The sequence below is a fragment of the Amphibalanus amphitrite genome, unplaced genomic scaffold (assembly GCF_019059575.1).
Source record: "Amphibalanus amphitrite isolate SeventyFive unplaced genomic scaffold, NRLGWU_Aamphi_draft 000143F_arrow, whole genome shotgun sequence".
NCBI lineage: Eukaryota > Metazoa > Arthropoda > Thecostraca > Balanomorpha > Balanidae > Amphibalanus > Amphibalanus amphitrite.
In genome coordinates this window covers 20,506-42,128 of record NW_024881638.1, presented here as the reverse complement: position 1 = coordinate 42,128, position 21,623 = coordinate 20,506, and the positions used below count along the sequence as shown (strand labels likewise).

Genomic DNA, 21,623 nt, shown 5'->3' with positions numbered 1-21,623 from the left:
CGTTGAGTCGCGGTGGAGTTGGGAAGATGTGCTGATCATAAGTTCCGTATCTCCGTATGGTTCTAAGAGGTATTTTCTGCATTACCCGTCACGCTTCTCATTTTTTCAGTGAGGAGTTTACATCGGAGTCTAGCGGAACGGTGCGCGGCGACTTTGAAGATATTCGATACGCTATCTCAGAGAGCTACGAAAATAACGCGTTCTACATGAACACGATAATATCCTATGTATACGGCGACGAAGACTCGTAAGTATGATGTAACAGGTCCGCACATTTTGTTTACCAACCAATCACTGAACTGATTGTTGATTGCTTGATTGATTTGCATTTACATGAGGAAGTTGATGCATAATAACCGATGGCAAGTAACCTACAAGGTTTTCAATGCTTGATGTCTGTCTGCCCCGTTTATGCCTTTTCACTTGCATTTTTCCTTTTCTTCTCTTCTAGCGTGGTGAGTTTCGTTCTGAACAAGCTCGGCACGTGGACTGAGGAACTCCGAGAGGACCTCGGTGTCATCAACGAGGCAGTCTACGTTCGGCTGAACGAAATCATCGAATACGTGAGTGTGATTTTACCCTTTGCTTGCTATGTAATGAACGACCATGATGGATGCTCAGTGGCCTAGCGCTGTTACTGCCCAAGCTTCTTGTGACAAGTTAAAGTGATACTTTTGACACAACCCTGATGAAGCACCCACTGCGCCATCTTGTGCTGTGCTTTACTCTCGCCCTGCTCTCCGTCAGCTGCGGCGTCTGGTGTCCTCGTCTGGATCGGGTGAACGCAGCATGACTGACACTCTGCGGGAGGTGCTGGCAGAAATGGCGGAGGCCTACAATCAGGTGAGCTAGCAGAGAACTGAGAAGGGGCTTATGACAGACACTCTGCGAGAGGTGCTGACTGCTGGCAAAAAAAAAAAAAGATGCCAGAGGCCTACAAACAGGTGAGACAACAAAGAAGTGACTTTTGACCGACTCTGCGAGAGGTGATTACAGAAGTGGCTGGGGCATACAATCAGGTGAGTAAAAGATCCATGATATTCTGGTAATTTAACTTGTATTTGTTGGGAAGCCCAGCAACATTGCCAGGCGGGACAAGTATTCGTTTCATAAGAGGCGCGAAGCTGGGTAGTATCGCGTCCTTTTTTTTTGACTTGCAGAAGCTTCTATCGATCAGAAGTTCCATGAAGTTGTATCCCGTTTCTCTACCTTGTTGCTCATGGGACCGAACCTCCCATCAGCTCATCTCCAATCCTCACCCTCCCCATTTCCCTCCACAGTGGGCCAAGGCGGTGTACGCACGCACCAGCCTCCGTTTGCGTCAGGTGTACACCACGGTGACGGGCTACATCCGCCACCGAATGATGCAGCTGGGTCAGCAGTACAAGCCGCAGCTGCTGCTGCTCTACCACCACTTTGAGGAGAACGTGGTGGCCGTGGTGCGCGACACAGTCAGTAAGTTAACCCGCGAGTTGCTGGGGGGGCGTTAAACGCCCCCACTTTTTCGCCGGGCCATAGCATAAAAACGGCGCGCCTGCGCGCGCCAAATTCTGGGTACCTGTAGGGAATTGATTGAAGTGTATGGTGACAAAGTTTCAAAAAAATCGGTCCGAAAATTTTTGAGGTATCGAGGTTTTAGTGACGTCATGATTTCTGAGTTTTCGACCAAAAACGCCATATGTTCAAAAAAATCATATAAAATCACAGAATAGACATACAGACATGCCGTAAACGCCATTAGACTGCCAATACCATGACCAATCAAATGGCTATCTTCGACTATTGATTATCGCTCCGCATTCTCCAAAATCTTGAACTAAATCTTGGCAATTTCTCGTGACTACTTCACGACCATGATACATGCATTTCTTAAATTGAACTTTTTGAGCCAAACACGTACACATATGGTAAAATGAATTGTCACCATCGTGTTCTACGCCCCAAATTACCCTTAAAATATGTGTCACAGGATGCGGATATCAGTTTTGATTTTCGGGGATATGTGCCTACCCGGTTGACCTGACCTTGACCCTGACCTATGCTTGACTGACCCCAACATGGAGCTGACACTCTTGTAGGCCTTATATGATGGATTGTGCACCGTTCTGTCAGAGTTTTTGACGAGAGGCGCCCATTGCGAAGTCCTAAAGTCCATGCTACTGAAAGCCCAATTTCAGGTGTTTGACCTGACCTTGACCCGACCTGTGACCTCAAAATCCAACTTCAAAGTACTCATCTGAAGCGTCTCGTCGCGTTCTTTCGTTTGCCGCCTCGTGCGTTTCGCTGCGCTTATTGGTTCTCGAGTTATCGGCTGGAGGCGTTTAACGCCCCCCCCCCCCCCAGCAAACGGTGGGTGGCGAAATACCCCAGCAACTGCCGGGTTAAATTGGTTACCTCATCGAACTTCAGTGAATATGTAGCTCTGATGAAAACTGTTGATTCCCAGTTGGTTGATGCTTATAAGAATCTTATCATACCTGTGTCGCGGATGGAATGGTTTCTGTTGTATGAGATATTGCGAGGATAAAATGGCAGCTTCGTAACGAGCTGACAGGCAACGATTTTCATTTCAGTGAACATCAGCGCTCATTATGTCCATTATCCCCATTCAAGCCTAACAGTAACCATGAACTTTATCACCCTCCCTCAGACTGGTTCTACGGCGAGTTTACCGAATCAGAGCTCTACGCTGCCATCGTTTCACTGGAGGGAGTTATTGACGAAATTTACCGCGACCTCTCCGACCGAGACACGGTCACAAACATCTTCGACTACACCAAGAAATTTGCCCGCTGGCTGTATACCAAGTTCGGACTCGGTAGGTGGCGGTGGACTTGGGTCGTTTCGTGAGAGCTTTGTGAAAACACTAAAACGGTGATCTAGTTTGCGGTCTGCAGAAGGCTACTTACAAATACGATTTAACGTTTGAAGGGATACCCTGATTCATTACACCGCTTGATCTGGAATAAGTTGGCTTTATTATGTTGTATGTAAATGTTGTTAATTCTTCAACATCTCCTGCAACACGTTATGTGTTCCCGTCTCTCCCAGAGGATGTGCTAGGGGAGCCGGGTCTCTGGCTGAAGGACATGTGGGACAATCCTCCGCCGGCGCTGGTCAGGGTCAAACAGTTCATCATGGTCGCCTACGTCAAGGTACGGTGAATGTTGTGCAGTGAATCGTCGTTTTTGCCTGATAGCTTACACTGTCATGATCATTTTATTTTATGTGATATGGGTGTGTACGTGATAGAAAGACCTTTTTCCCGTAAGAGGAAGCCGCTATGATTTCATTGTTTTCAATAAATGATCCCGTTTTTCACTCATTACCGTACCTTCATCGCTCAAGTTTCGCCAGAATAGAAATGTTTACGAATCCTATTACCAAGTGCAAGGCTCTATTTAAGGGTCTCATTCAACTATCTCACATAACTTAACTATCTCGGTTGAGCTTGTTAGCTCAAGGCGAATCTGTAAACTGATAGCGGTGAGACTGAACTTCGGTATAAATGTATACAAACATCTTATGCAACGAGCGGCGAGCTTTCCTGTTTCGCGAATTTTGAACCGTGTTCGTCTGAGCTAATTCGTGGAAAAGTGTCACCCAATCGCGTGGTTTGTGATAAAAAAACAAATTCCGTTCCCGGCTGTGTAGGGAGGGGTTTTAGCTATCGAGTTTGGGTTTAGTTCAGCACATGCCATATGTGATTGAAAGAATTGACACTTCTTAATTACTTTGTAACAGAGATGATCGAGTCTATTTGGTTGCAATACAAATTCCCACCAGGCCTTCCCTAATAAACTTGATATTCTGTACTGATTCGCCGTTTTCTATACTCGTACCTTTACAGGTGTCGCCGATATTAGAAGACATCTCTGATGTCATGCAGAATCTATTCTCCAAGATTTACAGAGACGGCGATAAGTTTTGGACTCAGACGGCTATCCAAGGCGCTCAGAGGTAAATACCGAGAACAAGCCATTTTTCATTACAGGCCTCCATTGTACATATGCATATACATATGATCTATGATATCCTCTATGATACATATGCATTATGCATATGTAGCATGTGTTCAGTGCTCTGCGCCTTGTATGCACGTACAGGTCTCGCGGGTTTTAGCGGTAGTTTTTGCACCTATAAAATTTAGTGTACTTCAGGTTATATCTTCGTCGTCTTAAGGTTTTAAGTGTTGAAGATGCGATCGACTCGTTGGTTCACAAGCCGACCATGATCGTGTAAAATGGCTTCATCCTAGATCGATTAGTTTCTGAGATAAAACCGCCTACTGCTTAATCTCGCGAGACCTGTACGTACGTAGTGTACAAGTTTGATGCATGATGCATGCTTCTTGATGCGTTTAATTCTCATCAAAATGCATCCGTTTCAGGTACTTTGAAGGCAAATCCATTATGGAGATGAATCCCGACCGCGGCTACATTTCTTTTATTCAGATCCTGCCGATGCCTTGGTACGGGCTAAACCAGTCGCCAGTCTGGGAGGTAAGTGAAGCGCTATTTTTACGGCAGCCTAACCTACCCAGCACACTTTTAGAAAATCTCTACAAAACTGTTTCCGTGTTTCCGTAATAGCACTTCATTCAAAATCCACAGACATACCATTTTAAAACGACAGTAAGCTGTCGAGGACGGCTTTTTAGAAGCTAGTCAGAATCACTTACAATTCAGTCATTCTAACCGCATCTGTTCTCTGTATGGCCAGGAGCTGCCGGAGCTGCAGCAGCTGCGCTACCTGCAGTCGTTCACTGAGGACAGCTCGGCAGAGAGCGGCGGCGTCTACGACTTCATCTACGACTACTGGCCCGGCAGCAACCCCACCGAGTGGATGCCGCCTTTCGCAGGTGGGTGCCGAGGCGACTCTTTTACAAAAATATTATGTAAGGTCTTTTAGATAATATCAATCTTATTCCGTAGGGAAGATTGTCGACTCTCCGCCCTTCACAGGTGGGTGGACGGTTGGCGATTCTCCGCCCCTCACACGTGGGTAGTTGGGCGATTCTCCATCTTCAAAGTTATTTAGCTGGTCGATTCTCCGCTCCTTTGTCCTTTTTTGTTCCGTGACAGGTTCTGCCAAAATCGCTTGGTTGACGGGGTGCTGGAGAACTGAAGACATTCCTGAAGACATTATCAGATGTCGGCTATGATGATGGTTGACGTTACCCTGGTGTTGGAAGTTCTTATTCGAGCTCACGTTCGAGTCTCGCGAGAAGATGAAAGTTTGCTCCAACTTTTGAATAGCTTTAATCAGCTTTGCTTAAAAAAAAAATTGCTTTCAGGCCGAGTTAGAATGTTAATAAAGTCGTGGGCATGTTTAATGCGGTAAAAGCATTATCCGTGATTTCGGTTTCGGGAATGTATAACTGAATGAAACACTTGCGGGGATATGTTCAAAAATGTATTCGCTAGCATCGGCATTAACTTTCTTTCGTAAATATCGCTGTGATATTACATGGTACAACATCGGTAAATGTGATTTAAAAAAAATGCCTTCACCTTACGATATTCGTAAAGTTTTCATTTGCTATACATCGCTTCCTTGCCACTGGCTAATACACACACCGTTTAACGCTGGACACAAGATGCAAGATGTGTTACAACCGTCAAGACATGCCATACTCCTCAGCCACAAAGGGAAGAACGTCATTTGCAACGTTTTCTGTCTTAAAAAAGCACTGTAATTCACCGTGACCAGCGAAAAGAGAAAAGGAGCTCGGGTCCTACATCAAAACACGAATAACTGCGTTACCACCAGTCATATCCGTCTTCTTGCCCTTCGCTCCGGACGCGCAATCCACCACCTCACTCCAGCTGGCCCCTCAGGCTGCCTAATTCGACGCTGCCTTGTCGTACGCCGCCATAATAACAGCCTCGTGTTTGGGGAACTCAGCCACCAGCTCAACTGGATTAGCCAGGTCGTAATCCAGCCTGCTGAACGAGGGCACTGCCGATCCGCTCATCAGAACATACTCGGTGTCAGAGAGCACCTCTGTCGACACCCAGGTCATGTAGGGCATCGCCAGCTGGAACTGAGCCCCGGGGTGGCGCAGGGGATCTCCGAGCACCTCGCGCGTGTACTCCCCGCTCGGTAGCAGGGCGTGAATGGCCAGCGCCGCGCCGCGGTGGTGCCACAGGAACAGCTGAGTGGCCACGTTGGTTCGCAGCCAGGGGATGCGGGTTCCGGCCGGCTGCAGCTCCATGATGGTGTTGGTGACGGGCTGGCCGTCGGCGTTCAGCTGGCTGGAGGAGAAGACTGGCGCGAAGTAGGTGTTGGCCTGCGGACGAGAGGAGGGGTTAGAGGTGCGTCAGAGTGGTCGCTTAATGTATCGAACTGAAAAAGACAACTGAACAACATCCTCTCATTCTGACATCTGAGTCCTCACCACAAGAGAACTGTGACAAGCAAAAGGAAGATAAGAGAACTTTAGACAAAGTAATCCAAGATACCCTGAATAGCCCTTTAGAAATAAAGTTAACACTTAACGCAAAGCAAAGATCAAACAGGCGTTGAGCATTCCCGTTTGCGTCCCCGGCTTATATTTACCGGCGTTCTGGTCATGTTGAACCTCTGCACGAGATACTCGAACTCGGCCTCACAAGTGGCGTGGCTGTGGGCGGTGGCCGACTCGCAAACTGGCGCCTCTTCCGCCATGACCTCTGGTGCCACAGCCGCTCCAGACACCAGCACCAGGCTCTCCAGCACCAGCAGCGGCAGCAGCGCCCGCGCGGCGGCCGTCCTCCTCGGCTCCATGGCTGTCTCTGCGCTCCGCGCCGCCGCGCCGGCCACCGCCGTTTATTTGTCGAGTAGCCCTCTGTCGGCTAGCACACGGCTCTCGGTGGTTGATCTAGCTGCACAAACGGCTGAGGCTGCTGCAGGGTTCAGAGATGATAACTCGGTCGACAGCTGATTGGATGTGACCTCGACTGGAATCTCCGAGTCGGGAAGGCCAGTTCAATAACGTCCCAGTCTCAGCGAGTTCCGCCCTGGACTGCGTGGGTGTTTCTTCTGAAACGTGTCGCATATTTTACTATAAACGTTCGCGGCGGTTTTCCTTCAAGCGTTCTTACTGTAGTGCGTTCTGCAAAATGGCGACTTTGTGCTATGAAAAGGCACACTTTTGCAGAGCACTTACTGCTGAATCATGCATCGGCTCCAATGTTTATAGCGGACGCAAATGTTTGGGCTGGTTTTGATAGAGATATCGTAGACGGCTCAGATCAACTGACCTGCAGCGATCACTGATATCAGCTTTGTGGGGAAATTCTGCCGTTACCTACTCGTATGATTCGTGTCTTTTTTAGATAAGAGAATCTTCCGTCTTCGGTGAAAAGAATCTGCCTATATACTGTACGATTTGCCGTTAAAAAGAGTAATAAGAAAAAGACAACAAACTACTGATCCTCCAGTAATTCCCCAGTTCTTCCAGAGTCTCCGTAAACCCAGCTCGTCATATATGATATGCAGTGCCCGATAGCATTTGCCACTATCGCTCTCTATCCACTCCAGGGTGACCCCCGTTCCTGTAACCCACGAGACGGCCTCCCAGTGTCATTCGCCACCGCTCTGTTATTGCTTTGGCCATTGCCGAGCTCGGGTGACCTCTGCTGGTTTCTTTGTGGACCGATTGAGTGCACCAGTTAACGGCTGCAATTGCCGCCATTCTGTTCCCATCTAGCGCGGCGTCTCCGCTCTGCAGAAAGTGACATTGGGGACGAGCGAGATAGGACGGTGTTGAAGAGAGCATTAAACCAAACAGCTCGTGCGCGTATTGGGAGCAAGAGAGACAGGAATGTATTAAAGCGGCACCAAATAGGGCAACACGTGTTTAGACCAGATAGGGGGTTTTGGGAAAGGCAACAGGGAAAGGTGGGCCGCTGCTGTCTCAGACTGCGAAGCGATGAGCCTCTGTGCTTCAGTTGCATTCTAGGTATTGAACCCAACATGACTGGTTGATCTTGGTATCAACCAGTCATTATTATGTCATTATTATTATGTCATTAATTATCATTATTATCCCGCGCCCAGATGGGGTCTGCCGAGCAACGCGGTCTGATGGGGGGGGGGCATTTTGGCCCCCCCCCCTCAGATCTCGAGAACCACGCAACATAGCGACAAGCGGTAAACGGTGTTGGATAGCCCCAACGGGTAACTACCTTGTGACCCAATTTCATTGACCTCGGTCAAACCGATGACGTCACAGGTCAGGTCAAAGGTCGAATTTTCACCGTTTACAGGCATTTCAAGAAATGCGTTGTAAAATCGAGTAAAATGCATTTCATTGAAAATCATCGGTGGAGAAATGTTCTTCAAACACATATTTTGCTATTTGAGGTCACTGATACCAGGTCAGGTCACAGAGGTCAGGTCACTGGGGGGTCACAATATGAAAGTGTCGTGTGATGCATGTTTTATGGTCCATTTTACATGACAAATGCGATTATGTGGGTTAGACAGACTTTAGGGCCAGCTTAGGTCACGTTTTGGCCAAGGTCAGGTCAAGGTCAGGTCAAATTAGGTCAAATTTCAAAGTTGATATTTTTGCATAAAATGGGTATCGATTCGATGCAGCTCGTCACGGGGAGTTCAATGGTGGTCTCCGTTTTGCGCTACGAGGTCTAGAATTGCTAAAAATTGAGTTCAAAAATTTGACGTCATCAATTTTTAACAGTTTTTTTTGCTATAACTTGGCCAAAAAAAGAGGTATCGATCTAAAATTTGGTATGTATATCGAAGAGCGTAGGGACTATCACATATATTCCGGTTTTTTTTCGAAATTCGAAAAAAAAATTGGAAATTTTTTGAGTTTTTCTAAAAAAATCAATTTTTTATTTTTGGGGGTCAAAATCCCAAAATTTCGAAAATCCGACATAGCAGTTTTGTAGCGCCGTCTTTTCTCTACACAACCACATAAAGAACTTTAAAATTGCTTGTTAACTGTAGAATTGGTGAGCGTTTCAAGATGTCATGTTTTTTGCTCATTTTTGCTCGAACATGACCTCAGTTTGACCTCAATAACTCCTGACCTGAGGTGACCTGTGACTTGAAATTTTGTGTGAAGGTGTCAAATTGATGCCCGGAAAGGTACTGAAAATTTGGCGGCGCTGCGCGCCGCCGTTTTCTTGCTATTCAGGAAAAACCACAGGGGGGGGGCCAAAATGGCCCCCCCCCCCATCAGGGCGCGGGTTATGAGAAAAAATGGTTTGTTCAGAAATACTAACTCGGCGATACATGACCGCCCTCCCTCCGTTCGCCGCAGGCCACGCCGTCCTCTCGGGTTCCTCGACGATTGTGACGTTCGACGGTCGTCTGTACACGTTCCGCAGCGACTGTACCTACCTACTGGCCGCCGACCTGCTCCACGGCAGGTAAGATTGAACGCGACTGCTGGGGAGAAGGCAAACCTTCTCGCCGTTGACCTGCTGCATGGCAGGTAAGATTGAACTGAGCACCTGCTGTAAAGAAGGTAATCATCTGCTGGCCACCGACCTGCAGCACGACAGGTATGATGGGAGTGGTAACCTGCTGCAGGGCAGTTAATTACCCGCTGGCCGCCGATCTGCTGCACGCCAGGTTAGACGGGCTGCTGGTCTTTTACACTGTTTGTAAGACAGCCTGCTGGCCTAATCTGCCGCAAGGCAGAGGAGGTATGAGATTCCTGATGGTTTTGATGGTTTTGAAACGATCGCCGGTGTCTCATTTATGTATGGCGAGCTCACTGGCATCATCACATGGACGGTTGGCGTCGTAATTTTAGTGATTCCATAAACCTAGGTTCAGTGGCTGTAGATGCTAGCGCTGTTTTTATAGCCAGGTTACAGCTCCGGTCCCATGTTTCGTTTTATCGCCTCCGTGTTGACAACAGTCACAACGTAACGCGAATTACGTACACAGTGGCGCCGATATTGAGGCATAAAATGCTATACTGACGAACATAAGCCGCCTTTACGAGCTGCAACAAATGCTGCTGGTAGCTCTAAAGTGGAATATTGCCGTGGCACGTATCAGAATTTATGTGTTCTATCGCGTAAATTTTCAACTCGAGTTTTCTCGCCCAGCATTCGATGCTCTTGGTCTGGCCTCGCTGTCCAAACGAAAATATGCTGGCCTGGCAGCCTACCAGTCTGGTGCCGCCATCTAGCTGAATAGACGTCGCTTCAGTGCCATCTTGTGACCAATAGTGAAAATACGTCTCTACCCCTGCTATCGCCGGATTGGCTGTTGAACTAACTAGATTGCAAACGACGGATTTGGACATTGCATTCGTCCAAAGACAGTGACAAAGGTGTCACTTTATGAAATGTTAAAACCGAATTGTCGGTTCAGGGTGTTCAGTTCACGAATGTACGGAATCGAATAAATGGTTTTTCTAGCGCTATGACGTTTTAGCTCTGACTAAATCTGACTTATGCTATTCTTAACCGCAGGTTTTCGGTTGAGGCCACGTTCAGGAGACGTGGCAGGGCCTCCAAGACACTGTCTGTTACTGCTGGGGCTCATACCATCGAGCTGGGAGGCTCCGACGGATACAAGGTGAGTCAGGTCAGGGTGGCCGGGATCGGGATTAGTCGTAAATCAGAGTTATCTCACCCATCTTACACGTAAGCTGGCACGGGGGTCTCAGGGTGACACAACATAAAGTTTAACTCGCGTTGTCCTAAGCTTACTTGGACAATTACTACACTTGTTTGGTGATAGTTATTGTTTGCCCACTGTTTTGAATTATGCCTCTCCTTGATCACGATCTAGCGGTTTGAATCAAAACTCAAAAGCCTGCACAAATATGAGCGATTTCCAGCAAACCATTCGGAAATGGGTCAAAATCATCCTGTTCCGCCCAGTGTCGAGCTAATGCATGCATATTATTGGCTTCACGTAGGTGTCCCAATTGACCTACATTTCCTATTCACCACCTGATGGTCTACCATTAGCCACATTCCACCTATAAATGCTGCATACTATCCAGCTTGGTTTGACATTTAGTGCGGGCTAACGGTAACACAACCACGCCCAGCCCACACATTGACGCACTTTCCACGGCTGAATAGAATATGCACTCCAACGTGCCAGCCGAACATGAGTGCTTTGTGGAGTGGATAATATAACGATGTAGGAAGTGTTCTAGGCTGTTTCGTTACCTGCGTAAATTCTGTGCGATATGCGAACTCCTAGTTTTGATTTGATTTGGTATGCAGCTCTTAGAGTTGTTCGAACAATTGGTATGCTAACGCGGCTGCATGCCACTGCTTATGTTGTCCATAATCCAACAGAAATGTAGAATCCGGATAACTTCTGAAAATTTAGGAGGCGTTTCTCATCCTAACCGACCATTTGGGCGCAAACTTTTACTTTCCAGGTATTTTCCATCATTTTGGACGAGCAATTGTGTACACATCCGGAAAACCATTAGCCTCCGCACTTGGCACATTTGCATCTTACATAAGCCTGCCACACCACAGAGTTCCTTTGATTGTTCTAATATATCGTTCTTCTGACGTCATAAGATCGTTTTGTTGACGTCACAATGCGTATGTGATCAGATTACGGCCGACGGCCGGCCGGCGGACGCTCCGCTGGAGCTGGGCGATCTGAGGGCGGTTCGCTCCGGTGACTTGATCACTGTCAGCCTGCCCGGCTGGCTGGAGCTGAAGTGTAACCAGCGATCGGATGTCTGCGCACTGGAGATCAGCCGTAAGTTGGTGTGCAAATTTGCTGACGATAATTTGGGAACCCAAATCGGTTATGCAATTGATGACTGTTAATGTTGAAAGGATTTAGCGTATTGGTTTGATTTGTGAGCATCGTGTGAGGGAGACGTGCGTTTCTTTTATGTGCCTATCTATGTGTCCCGTTCAACGAATGCGACTGCGTCTGTCCAATTGTGACAAGTTTGCTTTTGTATGCATTCGAGTGCGCTCACTAAGTGAGCGCCTTCCGCGGTGGCGTGCGGCGTGACTCTGATCAGGATCGACAAGCTGCTGGCCGTGACACCCACGGTCACATCCATTATTTCTGTGCCCGTGAGCCCATGTATCACAACTTTCTCACGTGTCAGGAAGCGGTGACTCATGCATACGATCGGCCGTCGGACGAGGCTGCTTTACATGATAAATGCATGAAATCGTGCCTTTTCACTCCGCCAGCCACGAAATAATGCAATAAGATTCGTCTGAAGAGCGAAACGCGGAAAGTGGCAGACCCTTGTTGGCTATTCAATGTGTTGCTTCCTCTAGTACTCTATCCAAATTGCTTCTTTGCTACTGGAAAGGTCCCGGACGTTTAATTCTCGTATCTTCGGGGTATATCCGCTTATCTTCACTCAGATTTATTACAATGCTGAAACGCGGCCAGGGCATCGTTTCATAAAGCGAGTCCGTAACTTACGCCGGTTTTTGGGCTTGTATTGCAAGCGCATGTGAAGGTATACATTTATTTCCCCTTCTCCCTTCTGTTCTTGCTTGCAAGATGAATAAATTCAACGATTCAAACTGTCGTCATCGCCTCACATGCAATTGCAATACAAGACCAAAAACCGGCGTAAGTTACGGACTCGCTTTATGAAACGAGGCCCAGGATTGTGTATTGACATAGACCTTATTGAATAATGTACACGACCCATCTCATATTACCGGTAGACTCAATGTATCATTGTTCTACGGTGCTGTTTGCGAGAATCGCCGTTGTGATTTTATCATGTCTGTTGATAAAAGAACAATTAGATACTGTATCTCCGCTTCTGACGGATCTCTCTCCCTCTCTCTCTCTCTCTCTCTCTCTCTCTCTCTCTCTCTCTCTCTCTCTCTCTCTCTCTCTCTCTCTCTCTCTCTCTCTCTCTCTCTCTCTCTCTCTCTCTCTCTCCCCCTCTCCTTCTCCCCCCCCCACAGGCTGGATGTTCGGCCGAACCGGAGGTCTGTTCGGCACACTGGACAATGAACAGTTTACGGACCTGCAGACGCCCGATCACCACAGTGCCAACGGACCGCTGTTCGCTGCCGGGTGGGCACTACAGCACTGTCGGCGACCAGCTGATATCACTGAGCCCGGAAAGCAGGAGGCGGACACCGACGGGTAAGGAGAGGATGGGAAATTAGGAGTTTGTAAGGTAGTAACTACATATAGGTAGTAACTGGTTGGTTAATCGTCCTTGCTGCTTCCCTGGGCCTGTTCAAGGCACACATGGATGCTCACGGGAATTGCATCCGATACCAAATTCCCGATTGATCTACGTTCTGCTCTATGAGAATTCAGAACGGGACCATCAGGTCAAGTGGCCTACAAATTCTCGAATACGTTACGGTATGGTATCATGGTTAATAACTGGCTGGTTGTTGCTAGTTGGTTGCTTTGGTTGATAATTTAGCATTGTGCTCTGAACGCTAACCGTTCATGCTCTCTGGCTGGTTCGAGGGACTAAGGAACGGCGAAACTCCAAGCTGGTGATGCGCAGAAGTATTGAAGGTCTCTGCGTAGATGAAGTACTTTGGGGCCCAGGAGAATGTTTACTTCTGAATATCAACAGAAGCTAATTTTGTATGGATAGTCAGATGACCCATTGACCCTAAGGACTGGTCTGACTCAGACCGGTCCTTAGGGTCAATGGGTCAATGGGACGGGACGTCGGTCATGATATTAGTAGCAATAGAACATGGTCATCAATCCTGTGACCGCTTTTGATAGTGTATGTACCCATCCTGAAAGGCAGGCTCCTAATGTCATGCTGACCTTTTCAGTGCACCGTAGCGGCTATTGACTCAGCTAGCACGGTTTCGTTGATAACGATGCCGTGGAGAAATGAAGTGAAAAAAAAACCCGGATCCCAAGGTGCCAGGCATTAGACTGAGTATTACCAAATACACGCTGAACGTTGCTACTGATTGTCACCAGAGCGTCACAAAAAAACAGCGAATAACCCTATATGTATCATGTCATAGTATTGGCTGGAATCGAGCTACACAACGGTATCTGGTACGGCGAACTTTGTTGGTTGGCAGCACTCACAACTTAATCACAATGATGGCGACTTCAGAAAGATGTTATGGCCAACGCAATGGTGTTTTAATTTGTAATAAACACAAACTCAGTACCTCCCACACGAGAGAACAGGGATCAATCAACTCTATCTAATACGATTGGCTTCTAACTTGGTGTTTAGAATGGAAGACGATGAGCTATTCGGAAAGCTCGTTTGCATATCATTTAGTTTAATGACTTGGCGCGTGAAACGAGAATAGACCTTTAATGTCATCCTAGTCTGAAGTTGAAATAGACCGGTAATGAACGTTTGTATTATCCCATTTCATGATTTTGATGGCCTCCAGTGCGCTTATATCGTGCCTACACAGAGCCGCGCTTGCATAACATTTCCACTGTTTCGTCCATATTTGTTAACCCTATTAGTGGCAGGGGGGGTTGTTTTTATCCACCCCTAAGGTTTTTCGGGAATATCTCCGAAACCGCGAAAGCTACGATGCTGAAATTTTCTGACTTTTCCTAAAACTAAATTGAGCACATTCCCTGAAAATTTCAAGTTCATAACTTTACCAGGGGCGGCTCCAGAGCACTGGGAATTGGGGGGTCCTATTCGTGAAGCGAGTCATTTGGGCAAAGATCACGATGCTGCACCAGTTTTACGAACAGTGAATGAGGTATCATGTGATAACATATACAAAGTTATTGTGCATCCTCTTTTGACACGTTTTTGCTATAATAGGCGGATCCAGGCGTCCAAAAAGGGGGGTTATTTTTTACCTCCCAACATAGGTGCCCTGACACCGCCTATGCATGACCAATACAATTTTAGTCGTTCTCTCATAAGAAAATTGTAACATAACAAGACCATTGCCACCCTTTTTAGAAACAGTACCAACAAAAACCTTATTTACTATACTTTTTGTGTACCCCCAATCTCAATGATCTGTATCCGCCTATGATTGTTGAAAATGCATATTTTTAGGATCCATGTGAATTCCTGGTTCATTCTCTATCGATCGGCAAAAGTTGCGTTAAGATTGGTTCAGAAACCTGGCCGTGATAAACAGTCTAAAATGTATCTGCAATTTGCCCGTTTTTACCCCCCTCTACCCCCCTATTGACATTTTTTAATTTTATTTTTTTTTAGAAATGTAGATCTCGTTGAGCCAAATCGAATGCCGTTTGAATTTTGAAAATCGGCCGGTTAGATCTCGAGATATCAAGGGGGGGTCGTAAACAGCCCCCCCCCCCCTGCCACTAATATGGGGTAGCCAGGAGCCTGCCACTAATAGGGTTAAATGAACTGGTACCGAAGGATATGGCCTTTGGTTATTTCATGCAACTTGCAAACCCAATGATTTGCAATTTGACACGTTTCTATTTAACTTTTAACGTATATTTTTAACACGAGTGCGTATAAAGTGTCATTAGAATGCATAATGCATATTTGTACATTATCCACAGTTAAACAAATGTGTTTATTAATACGTAAGACCTTCTGAAAGTCGTAGGCCGAATCGTGCATGAATAAAATGCACTGAAGCAAAAGAGGCATTTTATAATTTAATCAAACGGACACTGCTTATGCGTGCAGTATGTTGATTTCTCGTGGACTGCAAAGATGACAGTTGTACGAATCAGTTCCGTGGCTTCAGGACACGTATCCGGAAGTTATGACGGGCCTGTCATCCTTTGCCATCAAAGCTCGTGCGTTTTATGTAAAATATTTTGAAGTTACGCCGTTCTACTGCGCACTTGCAGTGACATTGCTGCTGTGCCGTGTATGGAATCATGTGCTTATGTTAGGGCGTGATCGGTATGCGTTTTGCGTTATATCATGCTCATGTGATATTGAATGGTCAATGACACTGAATGACATCGACAATTATATTCGATGGTAGACTTCCCGATGTATTTATAATTTGGGGTGGATCGAGAATTCTTCCATTGCTCTGAAATCAGTGTGGGTAACTTTCCTCAGCGACTGTGCATTACGTTCACAGTGATAAAGGAGACTGGACAATTTAATATCATAAGATATGTTTAATGTTACCTACAAATAAGAGCTATTTGTCGAGCTACATATTATCGTAGCAGCCCCAGCTTTTTCCAAATCAGTACCTATAGCAGTTAGCAGTTATAGTCTTAGCAGTTAGCCATTAGCATAGGACTCAAATGATTGACACACTCATGACACAGACGGGCTTACGTACTTAAGAGTGAACTCTCAGCGATGCATCCTGACGCTTCAGGATGGCATATATGTTATTAAGTCATATTTGTTTAATAACCTTGTCGTGTTCTCTGCTGTCAATTTTTTTTTTTATTAACCAAAATCACATCGGCCTACATGAGCTTCGTTAACCCTCGCCGGCCGAGGGGGGGGGCGAGTGCCGCCCCCCCCCCCCCATACGGTTTTTTCGCGATAGCTCCGAACACGCTGGCGATAGAGAGCTGAAACTTGGCATACCTGGCCTTTGATTCAAGCCGGATCTTTTGACACCAACCGCATTTTTGGGTCAGGTCAGGTCACTGACCTATGACGTCATAAGTGAACCTCTGCATTGTCTTCAGATGTCGCAACTTCGCAACGCCCTCACTGCCAGAGGAGATGTCACAGGGAAATGAAACTTGCAGGATCTAGTATCCATTATGAGTCTCACAACTTGTGTATCTCGGATTTTTCTTAAAGGTCATATGAGGTCAGGTCATTTTCGTGACCTCACCATTATAAGTCAATGGGGAAAAATGAAAACTGCTATTCTGGCGCCGGGAACGATCTCCAGCTATCTCAAGCACACAGAATCGTGATTTGATGCACACCTTGCAAGGATAGATGCGTCGCTTTTGCAATGTTGACCTTGCGTGACGTCATTTATGACGTCATCAAGGTCATATTAGTTTTTCGTCAATAACTCCTGATCAAATTGAGCTAGCGAGTCGGGGAAGCCACCAATAGACTCAGGAGGACCTGCCGAATCGAGTGATATGCGACATGACCTCTTTCGACCAACTTCATGACCTGGGGGTGCTGACCTGACCTTGACCTGAGGTCAACACCCCAATTTGACCTGACCCGAACAAAAAGTATATCATTCGACGCGCCTGAGCGAGGCGAACACGATGCTGCCAAAATCGCGGCTTTGCGGCCGTTTTTTTCGAAGTTATTTACCAAAAACTGAACCGTACCTTGGGGCACTTGACCTGACCTCAGAGGTCACCAGTTGACCTAGGACCTTAAAATCGGATACCAATCTCTGCGTCTCGTAACGGCGCACACGCTCGTTTTTTTCTGCGTCGCGCTAGCTCCACCAGGGGCGAAACGGCGAGGGGGGTCGTACCCGCCCCCCCCCCCCCCCCGGCCGGCGCGTATGTAGAAACTAGAAAACCAATAGGTCCGGCGAGGGTTAAATAGCACAGGGTCATAATGCAGGTTATATGACCACAGCTGTAAATCTGCGAAGATCTTTTGAGTTCAATCGTCACTGGCCTGTTGTCTTTCATCGTCCTTTTTAAGCGTCATTGATGATTGCCTGACAGAAAAGACTTCTAGCAAGAGACCTACGCATCAGAATGCATATAATTCAGCGACAGACAGCAATAAATCACGGACCGATGAGGCCGCCATTCCGCGGCGTTACAGGATCGATCACGCTCGTCAAATTGCTGGCGCCGCTCTGCGCTGGCCGAGCGCCCAATGACGTCATCAAACAGAGGCCGTTAGCGAGTCAGATGACCCGGGGATGGGCCGTAGCGTCACCGGCGGACGCCTCAGCCCGTCGCCCGTCCCGCCTGTGTTATATGTCAGGAGCCATTGACACCGAATGCTGACTTCCTGGCAAGGGCGTCGCGTTGTCACGCCCTATCTGTGCCGGTGTCACATGGAAAAGTACCGACTCGACTGTTTGGTCGTTGGCCCTTGGTGATATCACCGGCCAGATGGCGGTTGGTTTTTGTGGTGATGCTAATTGTTGTTTGGATAAGGCGGCGAGACATTATGTGATGATATGGTGTATCCAGTCGGTAGCTTGGCTCTCTTCATGGTGGCTAACCCTGACCGCATGCGTAACTTCTGAGCCAGACGGTTGGTCATTCAGTGTCAGACAGACCTCCCCAACAGGCGACATAAAACCGTGACGTTATGCAACAACATGATCACGGCGCTGTAGGATGGGTAGGGGAAGTTGGGGCAATGCCGGAGTTGGGGCAAAGCCGAAATTCGAGATATTTCGAAAACCGTAAGGCGTGGATGCCACCTGTCAGTGATGCTCTGAAGCTTAAGTGACTACAATTATCGCATGTTTGTTACGAGTCGTCATTCGGAATACTTCGACTGTGAGGGCGCCAAGAGCGTTTTCAAGGTACGTTTCCCTTGTACTACATGCGCCTTTGAAGCTGCATTTCTCACTCATTATGCTACCGTTTGTCTGGCCAATTCGGTCAAGCAATCTTTAGCATGTCTTTGCATAAGTGTGCTGCCTATTTGAAATTTATACAGCACGTTGAAAAGTTATGGGCCTGCAAATGAAAGTATGGCAGGCTGGGGTAATGCCGAAAACGTGCGATTACGCACGTGTTGAAAGCACGCTACGTGGACTTTACTGCTGTAGAATAGCAACGCGTATTTTTAGTCACACAAATTACACTTTCAACCGACACAACGGCCTGTTACCTATAAGGAATGATTTACCTGGCATGTTCTTATTATATCACACAATTATAACTTCCAGTGTGCACCGCGTCCTCAAGCTCTTAAAACGCGTGTCAGCTTTGATCAATTCTGGATAAAGTTTGAGATAAAATGGCAAAACATCAATGTCGGCATTCCTCGTAGATCATTTCTCCCATTTTCGGCTTTCCCCGCAGTCCGGGGCAACGCCGAAAAAGTCACTTCTTTGATATTTTTAGTTTGTGCGCTTAACGGTATGCGAATTCATCAAATGCGCCTGGTATGTTTGAAAGGCAAAAGACTGGCCTCTCGAATGACGCCAACAAGAATAGCTTATGTTGTCTACCTTGCGTGCTACGGGCGTCAGAAAAAAAGTCTTCGGCGTTCCCCCAACTTCCCCTAACACACGGCAATAGCTGTGGTCTTCAGCTGGTTTAGTGTTTTTCCGTTCTAGCTTTCAACCAGTGCGTCCTGAGAAAAGTGCAGTTCATCCAGCACTGTTTTATTTGCGATACTGCTATTTATATTGTGACTGATGTCCTTTTTTACTTCATTGGACTTGTCCCTGAAAAATGTCAACACTATGGCAAGCGTAGTGCGTACTTTCATTAGTTTCTTTAACTTGTTTTTCAACGTAGTTTTTCTCCGCAAGACCATTGTGCCGGTCGATAGGAGATTTGGTGTGGTCTGTTGTCCGTTAAGCCGACCTCTGACGACTGATGTCCCTTTTGCACGCTAGCCATGTCAGGTCACTAATTATGTCGCTGTACCGGGGAGGATAATCAATGCAACTGTCGAACAAGGGGTAGACAAGCCAATGGTACCATTTTGCTCGTCATCAGTTATTTTGATCTTTACCATTACCGAAAACGAATTATTTATTTTCGCTTCACCTCTCAATATACCAGTTTGTCTAGCTGCCTTATATTTTGGTTGTATTTGGATCGGCTTTTAGTGGACAGCAGTCAGCACGCTCGATTTATCGCCATTAAAGACCCGACGTAGTGGTCAGTTGATCCAACTAGCCGCCACCCTGACCCGAAGCCCCTCGCCCTGTCATTAACCCATCCCTCTCTCGCTCCTTAGCGTGAGAGCGGTAGCGAAGCGCACGGACGGGTTCTGCCGCGGCCTGCTGGAGTCGCCGAGCTCAGAGTACCGGGTCTGCCACCGGCTGGTGGACCCGCGTCCGTTCCTGGCCGCCTGCGAGGCGCAGCAGGACGAGCAGCGCTGCGTGGCCGTGCGAGCCTACGTGGAGGCGTGCCAGCAGCTCGGATGGCCCCTGAAGATGCCCAACAAATGCGTACAGTACGTGCCGGGGGAGGGGCGGGGGGTGATGGGGGTCGGAGGGAGATACGGGCTGAGGTGGGTGGACGAGGATAGGGTGTGGAAGAGCGAAAGTGGGTGGGGTAGAAGGAAGGTAAAGTGAAAGGCATGCGAAGGCGAGGAGGGAATGAGTAGGGAATAGGGATGCAGGTTGGTCGTAGAAAGCTGGTAGTCATTCTGCATGTGAAGTAGAGCCCTTTCGAATTCCTGTCAGATATTCTACCTTGTATTTGCAAAGTTTCAGGTGTCGTAGCTTCTAGCAGTTGCTTTAAAAATAGACCATGATAAGCTGATAGGGCGTCATTTGGCTAGCCGTCTGTGAAGTCAAATGCACAACCTCTCAACGAAATGCCATAACTTTACCCGTTAACGTTAGTTTCCCACGCGTCGGCCTGTAACGTTGACTTCATTATTTTATGCCGCCAGATTTACAGGGTGGGGCAGCGTAATCGGGAATGCTTTTTGGGCTCTAATCATGAGTAGGCATGACATTATTTTGATAAATTATAGCATGGCAATGAAACGCCCAAAAGTTGTGCATCATCTAACATGACTACATCCATGAGCATGCAACCTCCTGGAAAAGAGCAGCAAAATAGTTCGACGGTGCTCCAAGTGCTTTGCGCGCGCCCATAGACACTAATGTTAAAGGGACCCTCCCACCTTCAAAAAAGTTAATGAATTGGCATGAAAGTGATGTCGCTCGGTTCAGAAAGAGCAAAAACGCATATCTACCAAATTTCATCGAAAAATATTCACCGGTTTTCAAGATATTAGACTTATACTTTTGTTTACTTTTTGGGATCTCCGCTGTTCCTAGCGACTTTATTTGAAAGTGCGGCATTTGTTGCGCGCAAAGCAGCATATACCACCGCGTGCTACAAAACGTTTTAGTCAAACATTTAACGGACGTTCGAAAGCCTGATGACGTCATCAGATTCCCGTAATGGTTAAGAGATAGGGACCACGCTGGTCCCACCCTGCAAGTAAAGGGAAGAAATTTCTTGAACACCATAAAGCTGCGGGGGTTGCGACCAGGATAAATGGTGGTTTCTGAGCCTGGCCGCAAACTTGGCTATCTCAACTCAAAACTAATGTTAAGGTGGGAGGGTCCCTTTAAACGAGTAAAACAAGAACATTTTGTTGAAACCCCTGCAATTCCACGTAAAGGTTGCTGGACAGGTCAACGTGTTATCACGGACAATAAGGATTGTGTGGGAATACTTAGGACAAAAGGTTAACGTAATCGTCGTAAAATAACTCTTAGCAGAGGACATACAGATGACTCACTTGAATATAAGGAAGACGCTCTTGAGCATATTAAAAAGAAACAATGTTCAAAACTTCAGCGACCAAAAATCTCACCACCGACTGGAATACGACAAAAAAGAATGGCAAGCCATATAGGGGATTGTATCGAGAATATTCCAGCGGTCATGCAAAGTAAACATCCTGTTGGGGTGATGGACCTATGGGTGGTCTTCAAGGGAGGTGCACGTGGTGCACCCTACTTCATCGAGCCCAGATAAAATGAGCACCTCTGGTAAATACATCCGCACTGTGGCAGACTCATGTGGAGCCGTCGGAACAGAGGATCACTGACGGTCCAGATCACGTCTTACGAGGACTCTGTCCGTGCTGGTAC

At 47.1% G+C, this 21,623-nt stretch overlaps 2 protein-coding genes across 4 annotated transcripts in view; one reads left to right on the top strand and one right to left on the bottom strand.

Annotated features, from left to right (window-relative positions):
- LOC122382611 overlaps positions 1 to 21,623 on the top strand; it is a 77,392-nt gene that overhangs the window by 43,956 nt on the left and 11,813 nt on the right. For all 3 annotated transcript variants that reach the window (XM_043368168.1, XM_043368170.1, XM_043368169.1), the window contains 14 exons: positions 110 to 247; positions 452 to 563; positions 748 to 843; positions 1,281 to 1,455; positions 2,651 to 2,818; positions 3,052 to 3,155; positions 3,851 to 3,960; positions 4,391 to 4,502; positions 4,723 to 4,861; positions 9,275 to 9,383; positions 10,443 to 10,548; positions 11,556 to 11,706; positions 12,900 to 13,083; positions 19,742 to 19,960. In XM_043368168.1, the coding sequence (XP_043224103.1) occupies positions 110 to 247; positions 452 to 563; positions 748 to 843; positions 1,281 to 1,455; positions 2,651 to 2,818; positions 3,052 to 3,155; positions 3,851 to 3,960; positions 4,391 to 4,502; positions 4,723 to 4,861; positions 9,275 to 9,383; positions 10,443 to 10,548; positions 11,556 to 11,706; positions 12,900 to 13,083; positions 19,742 to 19,960 (1,923 nt within the window). The remainder of the gene's footprint in view (positions 1 to 109; positions 248 to 451; positions 564 to 747; positions 844 to 1,280; positions 1,456 to 2,650; positions 2,819 to 3,051; positions 3,156 to 3,850; positions 3,961 to 4,390; positions 4,503 to 4,722; positions 4,862 to 9,274; positions 9,384 to 10,442; positions 10,549 to 11,555; positions 11,707 to 12,899; positions 13,084 to 19,741; positions 19,961 to 21,623) is intronic.
- On the bottom strand, positions 5,403 to 7,046 carry LOC122382613. The gene is made up of 2 exons (XM_043368171.1): positions 6,562 to 7,046; positions 5,403 to 6,292 (listed from the first exon to the last, which is right to left on the bottom strand). Exons 1-2 carry the CDS (start codon positions 6,766 to 6,768, stop codon positions 5,846 to 5,848), a joined length of 654 nt encoding a protein of 217 aa, XP_043224106.1. The 5' UTR covers positions 6,769 to 7,046; the 3' UTR covers positions 5,403 to 5,845.

Coding starts and splice junctions, on each gene's coding strand:
- LOC122382613 (XM_043368171.1), bottom strand. CDS start 6,768: ATGGAGCCGAGGAGGACGGCCGCCGCGCGGGCGCTGCTGCCGCTGCTG. Junction 6,293..6,561: donor TCAACATGACCAGAACGCCG/GTAAATATAAGC, acceptor TCTCGTCCGCAG/GCCAACACCTACTTCGCGCC.